Source organism: Platalea leucorodia (genome assembly GCF_965183815.1).
Source record: "Platalea leucorodia genome assembly, chromosome: 4".
NCBI classification, from domain to species: domain Eukaryota; kingdom Metazoa; phylum Chordata; class Aves; order Pelecaniformes; family Threskiornithidae; genus Platalea; species Platalea leucorodia.
Window position 1 is genome coordinate 45,152,425 of NC_138826.1, and position 19,866 is coordinate 45,172,290.

The 19,866-nt window shown below is 41.8% G+C and overlaps 1 protein-coding gene across 1 annotated transcript; it reads left to right on the plus strand.

Moving 5' to 3' along the window:
- Positions 1–441: 441 nt before the first annotated feature.
- Positions 442–4,114, plus strand: FGF6 (fibroblast growth factor 6; the record flags this gene model as incomplete). Its single annotated transcript, XM_082308117.1, has 3 exons — positions 442–926; positions 1,832–1,935; positions 3,938–4,114. Exons 1-3 carry the CDS (start codon positions 587–589, stop codon positions 4,112–4,114), a joined length of 621 nt encoding a protein of 206 aa, XP_082164243.1. The 5' UTR covers positions 442–586.
- Between the last annotated feature and the right edge of the window lie 15,752 nt (positions 4,115–19,866).

A 19,866-nucleotide genomic window follows, 5' to 3' on the forward strand; every position in this document is an offset into this window, starting at 1 on the left:
GCTGCCCTGACGTACACCCAGTGATCGTGCCACCAAGGAAGTGACTGCAAAGTTTTCATTGCTTGCTGGTGAGGTCCATAACTGTTTTTACACCTTCTTCTCTAAATAAGGAAGACGCCTGTCAGGCCTCCGACTGCCCGACCAATTTGACTCCTTTGCTTTCAGCAGCCAGTGAAACCCCACTCCTGCCTCCAGTCTTGGGTGACAGCATTCATCAAACCTCAGCCAGCCTGGGAGGACGGCAGGTTAGTGTTACAGCCATGGCAGGCTTACCTTTGCCAAGCTGTTGATGTCAGAGTGATGATGTGGGGAGGGACAGCCTCTGCAGTATAAAGATGGATCAATCAAATATAACTGAGGCTGCCCACTGGAGAGCAGGAGCTACAAAACATGGTCCCCACCAGTTTGAGTCCTGCTGGCCTGTCTCTGCTTCCAACCCAACTGCTATCGGGCTTTAGTTTCATGTCAGCAATCTCTATTTGCTTTCCAAAAATAAGACTCTGCCACCATGCTGAAGGAAGAAAAACAAGAAGGGCGGTATTTTTAGGGCCATTAATTCTGACCACGTGCCCAGGAGGTGAACCGGATGGCCACTGCACAAAGACTTCTCATCACTATGTCCTGCGAAGCCAGCATTCACCGGACGTTGCCTGCTTTCATTCTTCTGGGTTTTCTAGCTGGGCTTGCTTCAACACATCCAGTTGTAAGCAGAACTAATGGCACATTGCTGGAAAGAGGATGGCAATCTCTGTTGTCCAGGTCCATTGCTGGGATGTCAGGGGAGAAGTCAGATGTGAACTGGGAGAGTGACTATTTGCTAGGAATCAAGAGGCAGCGGAGGCTTTACTGCAACGTGGGCATCGGGTTTCACCTTCAAATCCTCCCAGACGGAAGGATAAGCGGAGTTCACAATGAAAACCAATACAGTGAGTTGCATCCAGAAATGAAATAGAATAGATGTCACTTAATTGCTGTGAACTCTAGTAATTACCCTTCATAGAATGCAAATGTTATTTCTTGATATTATTAATCTGTGCTACATCTGTTGCCTTTTAAAAGCCTCTGGGATCAATAACCATTGGAACACTCCAGGCTGAAACATGTCATAAATGCTTAGACAAATTTAGATACAATTTATTTTTACTCTGATTTACTGCACAGATGAGAAAAGACGAACCAGGTTGAAAACTGTCTCTCTGCTGCATTTGCTCACTCCTCACCTTCTCATTTACCTTTTGAATCCGGGAGGTTGTTGCTGAGCTCAGAGTGCCAAAGCATGATTTTTGAATCCTAGCTGACTAATACTTTTGGAACACTCAGTCATGGAAGGTGCTTGCTATTCCTGGTTTGCTTGTTCTTATGGGTGCTGTTCTGTAGCTGTAAGATTAAAAGAAAAGCATTAGCCGTATGGATTTGAATTTCCTAGACAGGGCAGTTGCTAAAATCTTTTGCAGCTAAGATATCATAGGGGACTTCAAAATGCAAGACACACTTCTCTAATGCTCAATAAGTAACTCTCTGTAATTATAGCATATTAGATAAAAATAATTTGCTTATTAGAAAGCCCAAGAGTTTGACAGATCAAAAGAATGTGACAGAGCGAAAGGATTATACGGCATGTGACTACGATTCCAGAATTATTTTAAAATCCTACAGCATATGGGGAAAAAACAGGACCTCCTCTGTGTGTTTTTATTATGCTGGACTAGGGAGATAATTTTAATAAAATATGACATGTTCATTGGGGTTTTAAAATAAATCAATTATATCTGAATCGCCCTTGATTAGCTATAAATTCTGTGATAACACTTCTATTGAACTTATTTTTCAGGTCTCTTTGAAATATCCACTGTAGAGAGAGGTGTTGTTAGCCTGTTTGGTGTGAAAAGTGCTCTCTTCGTAGCAATGAACAACAAGGGGAAGCTATATGGAACGGTGAGTACAAGCGCAAATAGTTTTTCAAGGCTTAAACAAAGGCTGCAAAGGTTTTGGTTTGGTTTGGTTTGGTTTTTTTCCTTCTGGAAATCTCTGATTACAAGAAGAGAAAACAGCCTTTCAATTACAGGGAGCCTGCCCAGCCCAGTATCACCAGTGTTATTTAGTGCGACAAGCAGCGTGGCTGTTAGAGGTGTGTTATTTTAAAGCTTTCCAATAAGATTGTACAGAGAGTACCCTAGAATGAATGCATTCTGCAAATAGTACGAATGAATTAGATGGCTTCTTCTGAGGGCTCAACACCGCAAACACATTATTAGTAAGACTGAACCCTGCTGGTTCCCTTTTGCATTGCATTGTATGTAAAGCAACAGGGTGTGCTCTGCAAAAATCCCTAGGAGGTAAAGCGTGTGTGTATGTCCATGAGTGTGTGTGTATGTGATTGCATGGGTGTGTGTGTGCATACAGGTGTGTGTAGGAAAGGGACAATTAGAGCTACCTATACTAGCTACCATTAGTAAAATCATGACCACATGCCTCCCCCTACCAAAAACACCACCACCATGAAGAATACATAGGAAGTCTACCCTACAAAGTCGACATACACACCTGGGGCTATTTTAAGGACCAGTTTTGTGAGATCAGTCCCAAAGGGTGAGAAAACAATAACAGCTATTAACAATGCTCTGCAAGTCATACTGAAACACCATCACTACCATCCTCATCTAGAAAGTGCTAGCTATGGCATCTAAATGCAATTTAACCTCTGAAGCCTGAGCAAGACGTCTCCAGTCTCAACATTCAGCAGAAAAAACGCTTGTTAGGAACAGTGTTTGAAAGAGGCTGGCTCAGGGCAATAGGCATAAGCAGTCCATCTCCAAGTAATGAATGGCACTGATTGCATTCATCTTTTATGTCAAGAAACAACAAATTAATTTCCTTTGAAACAACTGTAATTTCAACAAAGCATTTCAGTTGATTGATAAAATACCAAATGTTGTGAAGGACCCATAGCCATTACTAATCTGACTGATTCCTTCTCACACAGGTAATGAGAATAGCACGTTTTAAGGTTCATGTCTGATTTCAAGCACCTAAAAAGTGCCACAAGCCCAACAGCTTTGCTTGACTAGGTCTTTCTAAAGAAATGCAGGATCTGGCTTCAGAGCTCCTTTTGATGCATTTTCCCTTGCACAATGCAATGCTCTAAGTTAAACCCTTAAAAACTTTGAATGGTGTTATTACAAAGATGTCCAAATAGAACGGCACTGGTGGTGTCTCATATGCCAGACATTTGATCTCAGGGAATTATTCTGCTTTCTCTTTTAATTTCCTTGATGCTCTGCATTTGTCTCCTGCTTCTCCTTGCACCTCCTCTCCCAGATAACTCCCTCCCCTTGGATTTACATGATGCGACATGAAGAAAAATAAAGCTGTTTTCCCAGCTTTGAACCTGCTGCGTATCTCACTAACAGTTAAATATAATATCACTAATGATTTAATAAAAGAAAAGATTCAGTGCTAATCTACAGTCTTATTCAAATACCTTATTCGAGCAAATAATTGTCCCTGGGCATTGCTGTTTTTAAGAGAATGGAATGTTTTGACAGCCAGCATATCATTCTTTTATAAATTACAGGACCTCTTGCAGAGAGGAGGTGTGAAATAAAGGTATGATGTCGTTTGGGCGAAAGGGCGTGATGCTGACAGAAATTATTGCTTGCAAATAAAATGAAGAAATCCATGATTTATGATGAATTAACTTGATCTGTCACAGGAAGTACACAGTCCATTATCTGGACAGGTGGCATCTGAGTTCATCTGACACCAAATTAGCACTGAGGAGGGAGATTTATTGTTGGATGCAGTCACTGCAGCACCACCTGTTGCACACTGCAACAAGTTCTTCTGTAAAAATACTAGTAAGAAAAATGACTTGAGTCTTCATGAAATATTTATTGTACCTGCTTTGTTCTCCCCTTCCCCTGCTCCTATTCTTTAGCCTGTTTTCCAAGATGAGTGCAAATTCAAAGAAACCTTGCTGCCCAATAACTACAATGCATATGAATCAAATGCTTACCCTGGTGCTTACATAGCACTCAGCAAACACGGGAGAGTGAAGAGAGGAAACAAGGTTTCTCCTGCTCTGACAGTGACCCACTTTTTACCGAGAATATGAACATGAGCAAAGCAGAAGATTAAACCCAGGAAAAACTGTTTCATTTTGCACACGGGAATAATCTCCCAGGTAAAGTATTTATACTGTTCATTGAAAAAAAAATCTATATGTGTATGTGTATATTTGGATAAAAATATTTGTACTAGATTCATCACATCTTAGCATATGTAATATGATGCTGCTTCTCTTCTACTCTGTACAAACTTTACAAGGCTCTGTGCCTCCTTTGGTGCTGAACAGAGAAAAACGCAAGCTGGAGTGCAAAGGAAAAAAAGTATTTGGAAGATATAGAATGGCTGTGGATAATAATCTAATCAATCAGGTTAGTTACTAATTAATATTAATTACCTCAGATAATAACCTTTCATAGTGAGCTGTTTACATATCATGGGCCAAATCATCAGATGACTTTGCTTCACCAGAGCTTCAAGCAGTTCACTCCATCTGAATATCTGCCTGCACCTCCCCTTCTACACACTGTGTCCTGTCTCGTAAAGTCCTCAATCTCTTTTGATAATTAGGGTGCCAATTCCACAACCATTTCCACACAAGCAAACTGTCTATCCCCCAGACTGCCTCTGTCTCTGAAGGGATTCTTTAGGGTCTCTTCACATGGACTTGTTGGCAAAATGAAGACCTACAATCAATTTCCCTTAGGAAGGGTCACAGGATAAATCACAGATGGGTCCCAAATGCAGAATGTATTTGGAGCTGAGGATTTTGAATGCCGCCCCCTTGGCATTTTGTGAGCTTAGATTAGACCCACCTCAAATATAGATGTGTACATCTTTAATATAAATACATGTGTATATATATATAGACATGGGATGTATATCTGTGTAATTACATACTTTTAATGGATCAGTCATCCCAGTCTCTAGATGCCCAGGTGCCTTTTTATGTGTAGACATGTAAAAGAACACAAATATTTAAAGGCACTGTATTTCATTTAGGCTGAACCTTGTTAATTTCGAAGAACTAGAACTGGTCTGCAGGATGCATTTTATGAAATGTGTGAAATTCATGAAAGCTTCCAGCAAAGGGTTATTTTAGAAAACTTCTCTGTTTTGAATTCTCTTCTATTTACTGCTTTAAGTATATTTGGTTCTTCTCTGTCATACCTCACTGAGGTATGAAGGACAGAGGAAGAAGATAATACAAGCATGCCTTCCTGGGTTGGGGCAGAGGAATTTGTGCCATAATTCCAATTTCTGTCACTTGCAAAGCATCAGTTTCAAAGACAACACAGCAAGCTGTGTGAGATACTCTCCAAATCTCTCCTAGAAGCCATAAAAATCTCTCCATAAAAATGGCACATAACCTTGCCTTACTATTTTGACAACCTTTTTCCAGATCACCAATGAAGCTACATTCTCTGTGCCTTTGAAAGAGTATTTTAAGAGGCCCTAAGTCAATAGTCACTATAAATGTCAGTTACCAGAAGCCTTGGGATTCCTGCATTGATGGCATGCTCCTAAATTTGAAACTAGATTCAATGCAATGTCAGAGCATGAGCATTTTCAGCATAGATGGACCATGCTGCTGCAGAAGTGAACATCTGAGTGCAAGATAATCTCCCACGTCCAGCCAAAATGTGGCTATGTCCAGCCTTGACATGCCATTCTATTTGCAGGGGGTGTCTATTCATGATGAATTTGAGCCTTCTGACATGCATGAAAAACACTGTCAGGGACAGGTCCTCAGCTGGAGTAAACCAGCCTAGTAAGCTTATAGCTGCAGAAGATTTGGCCCAAAGAGCACAACTACAAGGATGTATCTACAGCCATGCTTTCTGAAAAACTGTCAAGGCAATTGTTTTGTGAACAAGATACAGTTTTCCAGCTACTTTTATGTGATTTATACTTGAATTTCTTTTGTTCAAATGTAAGTGGTGATCAAAGTTTAAATGAAGAGAAAAAAGAATGGAATACTGCTTACAGTACATGAACGGGGTGCTTTGGATATAGCGAAGGAAAGGAATTACTCTTCATTTTCTGGTCTTGCAGTATGTAGAGAGAAGGCAAGTTGGCACACTTTGTTCATCCACAACGTGTGCAGGAGTTTGCTTTGGAAAAATGTGCATTTTAAGAGAAAAAGCAGGATGTTTTGAGTGGAGAGACTGGGTCAGAGAAAAGTTTGGAGGATATCAGGCAATTACATTGACCTAGAGTCCCTAGAGGTGCAGACAGGAAGACTACAGCTGTGCTGAAATGCATTAGCTGGCAACCTGTATCCTTGTGTTATATTCCTAATTGTTTTTGAAATTAAGTTTGAAGAAGGATGGAAGAATATGTGTACGTAGAAGAAAGCATAGTTTGAATGTTGACACACAAGTTTGTTTCTGATTACAGCTTAAACCAGTGTCCTTAGGATAGGATGAAGTCTGTTCCCTCTGCCAGTGCAGTCTAGAGTAATTTATTGTTGCCAGTACTGATAAATAATGGGATAGCTGGCATGAAAGGTGAGAATCAGACTCACTGACTCCATTTTGCACATACTGATCAACAACGAGAACAAACCGTAGACCAGGTCACAAGAAGTCTGCTTGGATGCAGCCTGCTGGGCTGAGCTTGTTCTTAAGAACTGCAGACCCTTGCGGATGCAGTTTTGGTGGGCATTTGGAAAGCCCCACCAGTCACTCTGCTGAGTTACTCTACACCACTGCTTTTTACTTACTACATATCAGTGCCATCCAGATCAACACTGAAGTCAACACTGAAATCAAAAAAGCTCTCCCAGTGCCAGGAATCCTGACTAGTATCATGACGTCAATCACGTCATTGTTAGAAGTGACAATGAAAGATGTCATTGTCAGGAGTGACAACTGTGGCAGGAAACCCCTCCAGCACAAATAGTGCGGTACCGAAACATTGTGGAGTTTTAGACTAGTTTGATACGATACTTTGACAGAGGTGTTTCTTAAATGAATGCATGGCTACTTTCAAGAGAGGAATTAGGGCACATGTTGACACATTGCTGCAGATGTGCAAGCAGTCTAGAGGCAGCTCACAGTAGCAGAATGCACTGTGGCAGTGTTCAAGAAGTTATGCAACTTGCCTGAAATTATGAAATGATTATGATCAGGCCATTATGAAATGAGGCCTGATCCTGTTCTGCCTCATGATTGATTAGTTAAATTCCACCTCCTCCTCCTCAGGCTGTTATCACTTGCATGGGAGAAGGAGGATTTAGGAAGACCACTACTCGTTTTACACTCCTCAGGATAAATTTTTTGAGCTGGCACAGAGGAAAAAAAACCCAAATCATTTGTAAGCTGAATGTACATGATGCAGAGGCTATGGAGAGAATATGGGCATAGTCTGGCAAACTCTCAAGCAAAACTTTCTACGAAAGAATAGTTCCATGGATATGTCACTACGTAAAGAAAACTCATGAAAGTAAAGGAGTTTCCCAAATCAGGGCCAAATTAAGCACCTATTATTGACAGTTCTTGCAGTGGTCCCTTTCAAAGCGTATCTCATCTTGGTGCACATTAACTCAGAGTCATGAAATGGGCTACAAGCTTTGAAAGCATTGCTGTGAATGTCCCATGCCAGCCTGTCTTGCCCATATTTTGCACTTGGGATTCTCCTGTGGAGTTGATACTTATTTTCAAGGTTTCTTCTTCCATAGGCAAATCCCATAATAATTTAAGACCTAATCCACCTCCGTTAGAAAACAGTCTTGACTGGAACTGAATCATGTTCTTAAATAATATAATTTTACCCAAACATGCAGAGATGCAGACACACAGACAGTGGAAAAGCAGAGTAATTTTTGTATACCTCACTATTTCAATTCCAAGATTTTATTTTGCACAGTAAAATAGTGCCAAAGTTCTCATTTTTTTTTTCACTAAAATATACCTCATATTCTGACTCAATATTGACTCACAATTAAGATTGTAAATTTGCAAGAAACACAGAACTGTCCAATGAATTGTTTGTGAAATTGCTTCTATTTTTATATGTATGTGCTGCGCACAATAGTTTAATGTATTCATAAAATAAACTTTTATACATTTTTGGTAGTGTTTTGACTCAAATCCCTCTTAACATTTGTTTTTTTCCTTGTTTCAGAGCTGCTGTATTAAATCCTACACACACACACACACACAGAGTTTTTATTCGCCTCTAGAACCAGAGGACATATTGGTACACTTAAAATTGCGGTAGACTTTTGTGTTCTTCAGACTTCTTGCCTGGGAAGTCATGAGAGTCGTGCTTCTTGTAGAGAATCTGGGAGTTTCACAGAGAGAGAGAAAATAATAGTGCAATCTGATTAAAGATAAAGTCATAGTCACCTGTCTAAATTCCAATACTTTTTACCTGGGGAGGTTCCAGTGCTGCTCTCCTGTTGCTAGTGCTCTTCAGTGTGTAACTGCCTATGCACATCCCTTACTTCATTAAATAAGAAAGGCCTTTTTTTTTTTAAAAAGCATTTTCTTCTTGCCTGGGACTAACTTGGGAGAGCAGCTTCCTGCAGCCATCTGTGAAGTTTTTTGCCTCACTATGCCTCAAAGTTGGGTATTTTGGAAACACTGCTACGTTTCAGTGATTTGGTAAGTTTTGATCTCCCTTTCTCCACTCCCAAGTTGTCATTTAATCAGCCCTTCAGCTAGTTAAATGATTATGGACCTCTCCCAGCCTGGGGACACAGACTAAGGTATTAGAAACCAATAGCTGGGAATCTGCCACCTGCTTTTTGGTTCAAGTGCATTGTTTAATCCATACCATCATGATATCACAGACCGGACAAGTCTTCAAAGCTCTGATTGCTGGTGTCCCTTCTCAGGAGTGTAAGAACATCAGCACCACCATGGCTAAATGCCGTTCTCTGCATTTGTGTTTCAGCTGCCTACGCTCCCCTGTAATAACTCACTTTGCTGACAAGTCATCATAAATTTTTGCATATTGCTGCTCTGCATATGTGCCAGATTTCACCTGAAAGAGGACTACGTTTCACTGGTGGGTTAAGTAACGCTTCTTTCTGCTATAAAAGTGCCTGTTTACAGCTCTGAGGGATGGTCACTCTAGGTGGAAGTGGGAATGGGAAAAGATACACAGCCCACACACACTGACTGGAAACAACAGGACAAACTGGCAGCTGATGTAAACCAACCTAGCCCCAGCAAAACAGAAATGATCTGGTAAGGCATCACCTAGAGAGGCTAGAAAAAGGCTACATGTGGCCAGCTCACAAGACACGCCCTCAGACACAGGCTAGTTTCTTCTCCCTGTATTGCAGTTTGCCCGTTGGAAAGTGATGCTGGCCAGACACACCTAGGCAAGCACCCAGGTGGCCTGGGAGGTTCTCATGGAGGAGGCACGGGTGGTTCTCATGCTTTCTTCTCACTCTGTGGTCTCAGCTCAGGGGATGAAAAGCCTTCAGGGAATTTGGGGGACAAGAGATGATGGCTAAACCCCATACCTCTATGAAGAGCAAGAAAAATTTTGGCTGAACTTTGCTCAGTTTACAGCATTTTCTGCTTCCTCCCAGGTCATTTGAAACTTAATGATGTATCTGTTCCTACAAGTACATCTGCGACACAGTAACCTTATCCTTCTCCTTACCACTTTATCTTGGGTTCCCGCCTCAGCAACTCTCTGCTGCTCACTGTGGGATGCTTGTCAGGGAAGGAGAAGTTTAATAGAAAGGGAAAATACAATTTAAACAAAAAAAATAGTCAAATGGCTTAAAAACACACTTCTCCTAGCTCCCTGCACTAATTCTGTTGTTCTAGTCTCTTCTTTCCTCCCAAGTATTTTTGTCTGACCTGTCACTGAAAATGTACCTGCTCTTCTGAAAAGTCTCTCCCTGCACCCAGAGCAGAGCAGGAGTATCCCAGCATGTCCCTTCTCTCCCCCCTCCCCCAAGTCATGCTGCCCTCTGTGTCCCCTGGCCTGATGCCATTGGCAGAGACCTATAATCTGTCCACTTATTCAAGCTCTGGCTTCTCTGATGACCCACCATCTACATGTGGAAGCATGTGCTGTTTTCATTAGCTTGAAGAGCCTGGGTTGTCAATAGCTCCAGATAGACACGCCAGCCCTGAGCTGGTTACAGTGTGAGGAGCACAGGTGAAAGCAGGCAGTGCTACACCTTCCTGAAGCCAGCAAAGACTGCTCAGCAATGGTAGCAAGATGAAAAAAAATAAATATATGTAAAAATGTATGAAAGAGCAGGAAACACTTTCTACTCAAAGAAAATACGGTTGGACTTGATGATCTTAAAGGTCTTTTCCAACCTAAATGATTCTATGAAAGTTAAGGGCTAAATAGGTATTGCCCTGGGAAGATCCTGGCCATGGAATCAGAGATATTTAGACAGGAAGGAACTGCTGCAGGGCTTGAATCCAACCCCTAGGTCAATGCAGGACCAACTTCCAAGCTAGGGGAGGTTGCATCAGGAAGAATCCCCTCTATCCACCCTCTCCAACAGTCCCTGTGATAGCCTCATGAGTCATTAAGCTCTGGATGAAACTCTGGATAGCAGCTCAAAAGGGGTCAATCACAGACAGATGTCTCAAAGGGGTCACCAGTGCAGCTCGTGCTTTGCTGGAAGGCAGTCCAAGAGCTGATGGCATCTTCCTGTCGCGCCTTGACACAAGCCACATCTGTCCTGTGCACTGAGCAGAAAATGTCCTTCCTACAGGAACTCACCCCTACCAACAAAAAAGGCTGCAGAAATCATCTGAAAGATTCATTCCTCTGAAGGGAAAGGAAAAAAAAGAAAAAAAAAAGGCTTTCTGATAATTCATGGATGCAAGGCTGCCTCAGTTGTAGGTACACAAGCTTTGGAGGAAGACACAGGTACATGAATTGTGTGACTTCAGTGCAATCCCAGACCACCTTCAGGGAAAAGGGCGGCAGCAGTGCTATTCCGAAATCTGAATGCCACTTAATGCCTACAGTGCTAGAGACAGGTAGAAAGAGTCTGACCTCCAAAGGCTGATTACTGCAATTTTTTATTGGCTGTTATTATTATTGCCCTCTGGTGGCTATTTTGTTATTTAGCAGCTACATGTCGGAGACTAAGCATGGGCTCTACACCACGGGCCTGTGCACAAGGAGGGAAGGAGGCTACCACCTCATGGCTGTGATTGGATATAGGCTTCAGGTCCCTCGGTGTGTTAGTATCTGTTGCACCCTTATACGGGAAAGTCATAATTTTAACAGGGAAGCCACAGAACACCGTATTTGGGATTCAGGTGTCTTCTTGATGAGCAACTTTTCGTAACACTAAGTAGGTAAATTGATCATGAAAACTACTGTGGTTTTGTTCCAAATTTTCCAACCTGAAGATTTTCCAGTTTTTTTGCAAACATAAAACGTGAGCCTAAGCATCAAAGGCAGTGCCACACAGAATGCCTTAAAGGACATAGACATGGACCTGTAGGATCGGGTCCAAAGAAGGTCCACAAAAATGATCAGAGGGCTGGAACACCTCTCCTCTGAGGAAAGGCTGAAAGAGTTGGGGTTGTTCAGCCTGGAGAAGAGAAGGCTGCGGGGAGACCTTATTGCGGCCTTTCAGTACTTAAAGGGGGCTTATAAGAAAGATGGGGACAGACTTTTTAGCAGGGCCTGTTGCAACAGGACAAGGGGTAATGGTTTTAAACTAAAAGAGTGTAGATTCAGACTAGATACAAGGAAGACATTTTTTACAATGAGGGTGGTGAAACACTGGAACAGGTTGCCCAGAGAGGTGGTAGATGCCCAATCCCTGGAAATGTTCAAGGTCAGGCAAGACAGAGCTTTGAGCAACCTGATCGAGTTGAAGATATCCCAGCTCATTGCAGGGGGGTTGGACTAGATGACCTTTAAAGGTGCCTTCCAACCCAAACTATTCTATGAATCTATGGTTCTATAACATAAAATGACAAGGCTCATGTGAGCCCCTTGCTATTCCTCATGACACCTGTGGCAGGAAATACTGTTTAGCAGCATGGAGCACCTTGAGTGGGAAAGCAGCAGCCTTTTCCAAATTATACTGAAGACAGCAATTCTAAAGCATGTTAAGAAATCCCTTTTTTTCCCGCTACCTCACTGAGCGCATTATTACAAATAGTGCTGGGGGACCATAAGTGATCACAAATGATACAGTCTCTAGTTCATCGACTACCAGAGATGCTCTTTGCAGGACCAGGAGCCCGGGGGAAGATGCTGGTGCTCTGCCTGCCAGGGGGCAGTGTGCCACCTGCAGAAACCATAACTCGGGGGAAAAAGAAATACACAAGGAAAAAAAAACCACAGGAGGGGTCACTCACACACTTAGAAACAAGCATATTGTTAAGACATTTACTGAACAGTGATTTACTTCACTAGCAAAATATAGAGCATCATACAAATGCTATGGCCACTTCTCCATCAACTACTGAGCTTTTCTAGAGGAGCGGCAGCTACTGTACTAGAGTTTCATGAAAGAAATGTAGCCAGAATTTTCCTCAAAGAAAAAAAAACAGGCTTTCAATTCAGTAAAAAAAAAGAAACAAACTTTCAGATAAGTTGTTTACTTTCCTTAGAACATGCAAATGGGCACATCAGAAAAGTGATAACTGAAAACATTTTGCTTTTCAGAAGTTTTCATCCATGTCTTCTGGATCAAGAAAGTTGATGGCAGAAAACATTGTTTTATTTAATAGGTACTTATTTTCTGTGTTGTAGGAAAAGAAAAAAATTCTCTCTAGTTTAAACGATAGATATGTTAGACATCTTAGTGTTAATACATTTTTCTTTCTTTTGAAAGCGAAACTACAGGGAAGTAACAGGCTGACAGTCTGAGACCAAAGGGCCAGCCTGTACATTATGTACATAAATGTCACCTGACATTTATGCTGCTATTAGAAAGGTAGGAAGGTAGGAAGCAGGTTCAGGCTTGCCCAGTGTATTTCATCTAAGCCTCCAGTCCAGCCTCTGTGAGTTTCTGTGCAGGATCCCAATGCTGATCCTAGGATTGGGAGAAGGGGTTGGGAGGCAATGTTGAAATCTCACAGGGACCTGAGGACCTAATTGCCTCCTGGTCCTTTTCTCCTTATTGAAACTCAGTGTTGCATGGAGGAGACCGCAGCATCGACATCACGGGGTCTCCAGCAGCTCTGGAAAGCCTGTCTTTTAGGACCCATGATGAGAAACCAAAGCAAAGATGAGAGCTGGTCCCAGTTTGTCAGCTAAACTCAGCCTTGCAGAAAGCCAGGCCAACAACCCCGACCAAAGGTGTCTCCAGGGCCTGGTCTTGTTTAAACCAGCCTGGATCAGGACAGAGCCAAGTGAGGACATCAGGGCTTCTTAATAGCACAGGCAGGGTCAGCAGTCACAAAGCAGGATATGCACAAGCAGCATTTCTTTTTGGAAAAAAGAGAAAAGGAGATGTCCCAGAAAAAACATCCAGCGAGCTGTTCTCTGGCTACAAGCCCTCCCAAGGGACCAGCCCTCCCCTGGGCTCTGGCATCCCCACAGCACCAAGTCCTTAAGCTTGGCCTTAACTGGCCCTAATGGCCCTGACCAACCTCACCTGAGACCTCCTGGACTGAGAGACATCACCATAACTCTGGAGATGAACATGTTTCTCTGGAAATTGGCAATATTAGAGAGAGGTTAGCATGAATGCTCATGATTCTGTACAATCTTTCTGGTTCTGGAACTGGAGGAGAAAGACACCTCTGGGAAAAGGTTCATGCTGTGGGTCTGTAATTGGAGAGGCAGCAGGGAACAGTTGACAGGGTGCTGCACTAGCATTTAGGAGTCACAGGCTCCGTTCTCAGCTCTGCCACAGGTTTCCGATGTCACGGTGGACAATGCACTGTGTCTCTGCACTGTGTCTTTTGTGAAGGGAATGCTGCAAAACCAACAGTGTAGAAAACTAAATTAGCCATATCTACTGGACTGGGACACCTCTGATAAATGGAGAGTGGACAAACACCTCAGCAATGTAATTTTCACATCCTAATAATATCACTTTCATCTTCTCTGTATTGCCTTTCACGTAGAGAAACTGCAGCCAGATTTCCCCACTTGTCTTCTCCAGGCTGAACAAACCCCACTCCAACAGCTTCTCCTTGTATATCATGTGCTGCAGCCTGCACACATCTTAGTGGCTCTTCTCTGGACTTGTTCCAGCTTGTTAACATCTCTCTTGCAATGTGGAGCTCAAAACTAGACACAGTGTCAGATGTGGCCTCACAAAAGGGAAATAAACACTGCCTTCGATCTGTTGGCTATGGTTTTGCTAATGCAACCCAATATGCCATTGTTTTTTTAATGGTTGCATTGATTGATAGTCTTTCTTACACTAAGGAGTCTCAGAGGGTAAGGAGTGGCAAAGACAGAGAGTCTGTAACCAGGGGATTCCCCCTCCAGCCTCTCAAGGGAACTGCCAGACATTCATTTAAGACAGTTTTGTGTAAGAGCATGACAATGGGGTGAGGTTGTTGTCTGGCCTTCATAAAGTGATTTGGAAACAAATTAAACTGATGTGAAACAATCCGGTCCGTTGCGGAGCTTAGCAATGATCAATTCCATTCCCGCTGTTGCTAAGGAAAGCAGAGAATATTCAGCATCTTCGACAGACATTTGCAGGCCATGATTTAAAGATGTCTCAGTGACTTCAGAGTGCTGGTCAGTATTGGCCATGTAACTTAAGATATGCTCATAAAAGGAAATAAACAGCCCCAAATCTCTTTTGCATTCTGTTTTTTTTGGGTTTACTTTTGGCATTTATTGAAGCCACCCTGCTCTGCATCAGTTTAAGCAATGGAGGACAGAATTAGGTCCCAGGTGTTTAACTACAGATGACTTTGTTCCCTGGAAAAATGACCCAACCGCAAGCTCTTGCGCCTCACGTTTGGAATCACAAATGACTCAGCAGAAGCCAAGAGGACATTTGGTTTCCTTGTCAGAGTGCAAGAGTGAAGGAGGAAGTTAAGAATCTCTTCCAGCTGTTGGCTAACTGGGGGAGACTGAGGCTAAGACAAACAGTGTGGGAATCTCTAGGTTTAATATATATAATGCAAACTGGAATTACAGTTAACTGCTGTGACCAATCCCGGCTGATGAAATAGCTGTCACTGGAAAAAAATCCTAAAAACAAACAACCAAGTATGCAGCCACAAGCGGAGATTTCTTTTTTCTCTCCAGCCAAGCTCTGCATCCAGCTCAACCCAAAAGCATGTTTGTTTTGGAAGCCGTAGCCTGCTGAAAAGTGTTTGGCCAAAATCCAAGGGGCCAATAAGTCCAGATGAGCTGAACAAGCTGTGTCCTTGGATCATGAGATGTGAACATATTATTCAATCCTGTGTTGCATGCATGCATATTATTGTTGGTTATTTTTTGTTACAGGGTGTGGACCAAAATGCCTTGATTGGGACTAAATTTCTGTCCCCTAAATTAACTGTTTACAATTCACAGTTTTATTGTGTGCTTTTGATTTCATGCACCAGAGCTTGCAGCACTAGAATAACTCCTCCAAGGACAACGCGACCATACCGACTTACGTCAAATGAGAAATCATTAGCCATAATGTATAAACCAACAGAGTTGTTTGCAATTATATTTGTTTCAGGGCTGTCTGGAGAAGAGCATCTATTTTTTTTCTTAAATATTTGTTATGAGAACTGATCCATTCTGAGTCGTTCACAGGTGATGGGAGCCTGTTTTTTTCCTGAGGTTACTCTGTGACCTGGGCCCAGGGCTTACCATGCCAACACAAATCTTCTAGTTTATTGAAGAGGCAATAGATCTGCTGCTAAAACATAAGGAAGGTAGTTATGATAACCAGCACAGGTGTCATTCAGTGAGATCATAATCTTTTTCAATAGCACTTTAACTACCTCAGTTACCCAGCGAAGGATAAGCTAGCTTACATTTACCACAGGGTCAAAACACAAGCCGTTACTGCAAAGCAGTGGACACATGACAAATCCTTACCCTAGCTTGACTCTTGGCAATGCCTCTGTGCAACCAGGCATTCAGATCTCAGGCTGAGCTGATGGGAACAGCAAGTAGCACAAGCAACCTATTTGACTCTAACCTCATTATGTTGCCTGGTTTGATCCACAGTCCTTTAGTGAAAATGTTAAGTACTTCTGCACTTTAATATAACCATGTAGCTAGCCCTATGCAAAAGCACTAAATCCCAGTGCTAGACTAACAGAAATGTTGGTAAATAGGAACCTTTACATAAAACAAAGAGTTTTCCCAAAATAAAACAGTCAGTCAGCCTACTTTCAGCAACCTTGCAGTGTAATACAATAGGCGATGGATGCATGAATTGATTTTCTTGCTGAGGCTGTATATCGTGATCCTCAGTATTCCTAAGGGCCTAGAAGCAAGCACACTAGGAGAAAGAATATGCTTCTTTAAACAAGACACACTATCCGGGTAGGCAGGTCAGCAGAACTGGGTACCCCAGTGATGGACAAACTGCAGCACAGGGCAGATTTCAGAATCTAGACAGATAAGCTGCAGCCCTTCCATGCCAGCTCCCCAGAAAGCAACACTTTGCAAAGGCAACGACTAGAGCAATAGAAAATGTGAGAAAGGGAAGGGAACATGTATGGGGCATGTATGGGTGCCACATTCTGTGAATCTTGAGCAAATCTGTAGACATTGTGTTGCAGATTTTAAAGGGAAGCTTGCAGATTTCTAAAGAAGACAAGGATAATATCAAATAGGATTTATTTTCTACATCCCTATAACAATCAACATGCAGATCTACGAGCCACTTGGATGACTGTGAAATTTCTTCTGTATGAAATTTCTTACGCGTGTTTGTGTTCTGCACAACCTCAGTTTATGTTGAGCTGGACATCAGCTGTTGTGGAGGTGTTAACTTGAATTCATTTCCATTCTTTCCCCAGAAGTGGAGACTGAGGGGTGAATGAACCATGGAGCAAGGGGTCTTGAAGTGACATCAGTGTCAGAGAAACATAGTTATGTTCAGGCTAGGCAGGTAGGCTAGCCAGCCTCTGGCATGTAAGAAGGTCCATTAGGGTTATGGAAAGGTTAATAAAGAAGGTGTTTTTTATAAAAATAATAAAAAAAATGTGTTAGGTTGCATTTCTAAGTTTAAAAAAAAATGTCAGCCAGCAAACCTTTGTTTTTTGGAAAACTGAGCAGTTTGATGAGGGTCCAAAACTTCAATAAAGATGATAAAAACAGCCTGCCTGTCTTCTTTGAAACAGAATGCATTTCCCAACCACTCCTGGCATGACACCAGCTTGTTCCAGCTGTGAAAATGGCCAAAGATCAGTAGGGTCCAGGTGCAGGATCAGTGTCCCAGCAGCTGATGAACCTGTGCATCCAGGGTGCAATGTGTCACTCAAGTTCCTCCTTGCCAGCAGCATGACAGGCTAAGAAGGCAATACGAAGAACTATTGTCACTATAATACATGAAGAAATATTGTAGCTGTGAATCTACCTGAAAAGCCATTCTGTGATGAAAAACCTGAATCAGGGCAGAGTTCGAGACATATCTTTGCCAGATTTCCATCCAATGTAATCATTCCTTGTCTGCATGCTCCAAGTGCCCCCATCGCAGAAATACCTCAACAAACAGATCCCAGCTTCTGAGCAAAGCTGCGCTAACACAGTTTTAAGTGAAAAAATGAAGTCACTGTTACTCATCCTGTCCTGCCCTTTACAAAGTTTGATCTCCATGTTGCTTTAAAGGAGTCCAGAATCATATATTAGTCTCGCAGTAGCCTGCGAAACCTTTGTACTTTCCTTGCATTAGAAGTACTGGGTACAAGAGCAATGCTTGCCTCAGTCATGGGCTTCTTCATTTACTGCTTAGGTTTTCAGATTAAAAAATTACTCTTAAAACTTATAGAGCAAATGTTTCTCAAATCAAGTTTTAGTTTCAAAGAGATTCCACTAAAAATAAGTCTTAGAGCTAAAGAGCAACACACGCAATTGTACTGAAGCAATTCTAACCGTATCGGTCACATGCTATGTTATTAGTGCCCCACAGCAAAAGGGACATTGGCTGATGATGAGGTTGTCTGCATATTTTGTCTTTTGACAGTTTCACTGCATTCTTCCCTCCCTCTTTGTATTCTGTTCTTCATTTCTTTAACCTATGCCTTTCCATCTCCTCTTCCAGAGTGCAGAGTCGAGAGAAACATGAACCCAAGAGACTGGAGTAAGTTTAAAACTAGGTTAGGACAAATTTTATTATCTATTCTCATCTTCTATCTTACAAGGAGAAATTACCCTACTAGTTTATTGGAAACTGTCAATAAATGCAGTGGCATACATTACTATGCCCAATGTCATAGAATCAGAGAAAGATCTAGGTGGGAAGGGGCCCCTGGAGGTTTCTAGTCCAAGCTGAGATAACAGCAACATCAACTCCCAAGCTAGATCAGCTCACTCAGGACCTTGCCCACTCAAGTTTTGAATATCTCCGGGGCTATGGCTTACAGCCTCTCTGGGCATCTCCTAGAGTGCTGCAGCACTCTCATGGGAAGAATTTTTAACTTCTCTCCAAGCAAAATTTCCTTTTGTGACCAAAATTTCCAACTTGTGACCATAGCATATTTTACCCTAAATTACTGATACTTACTCTCAGTCTTAATGGATTTTAATGTACAGGTTTGGTACAGAAATTGTACATTACAGAGGGTTGTTAGAGCAGACCACTTGAAACAAAAGCACTATCCATGGAAATGGCTGGGAACAAATTCACTCACTTTTTTCTTTTTTTTTTCCTGACCAAGCATGTTGCATGTTCTGCTCCTGCTTTATTAGTTTTAATTCCTCCTTTTTTCAGTGCCATTCATTAACCTAATGTCACTCTGATTTGCAAACACAATTCAGAAATGCTTTATAGTTGCATTTCAAATTTGTTTGTCAAAATCTTTTGTAATATCAGTGTATCTTTTAAATCTTGCAAGGCTGTTCTTTGTTTGTTTACGTCTGAAACCAAACTGATGCTAGAGAGGTCCTCTTTTAAAATGTCATCTCTTCTTCAGAAAAAATTCAGAACTTTTGCATAATCACCAAAATTCAGGTGCAAAGCTGTGGAGATAGACTGGTGAGATTAGACTGCCTAGACATTATCTTCACTTACTTCTAGATCAAATATCATTGCTGTAAAGTTGAAAACTTAAGGGTTGTGAATACTGTACTGAATTTTTCCTTCCAAAACCAGATTTGGAAACATAAAATAAGAAAACTATCATTAAAAAAAAAAGTCTTTTAAAACTTTTGCTTCTGCTTCTAAGGCTTCCATCTCCATCCGTCCTAGTCCCTTGTGTAAGGGCATGCATTTTTCAAGAGTAAACTCATTACAGCTGAGAAACCAAATGTCCTTCAAAGACTGCATGTAGTTTTCCATGCTAGCAAACTACATTTTGCAACATCGGACTCCAACTTAAGTGCCACCAACACCTACAGGTTTTTACAAGAGACAAGGAGTTCACACATCTAATGAAATACCTATAAAGCTGTATGTATTGATGTGTAGGAGAAAAAAAATCCTTGACCAGTTCAATAGCAACACTGTTTCGGTAGCAGTTGGCTAGGAGGGTTTGGAGTCAACATAGCAGCCATAATAAGACATTAAATGTGATAAGAGCATCAAGGAATTTAAGTTCCCCTCAACCCTGAGTGCCCAAATGCTTCTGTTTCAAGCCTGAAAAAGGGCACAAGAAAAGGATTCCCCAAGGGCACACTTCTATTTGTACTGACTTTATTTCCAGTACTAAGAAGAATTGAACAGAATTGAAAGGGAACAGAGCTGCTGTGAGCAAAATA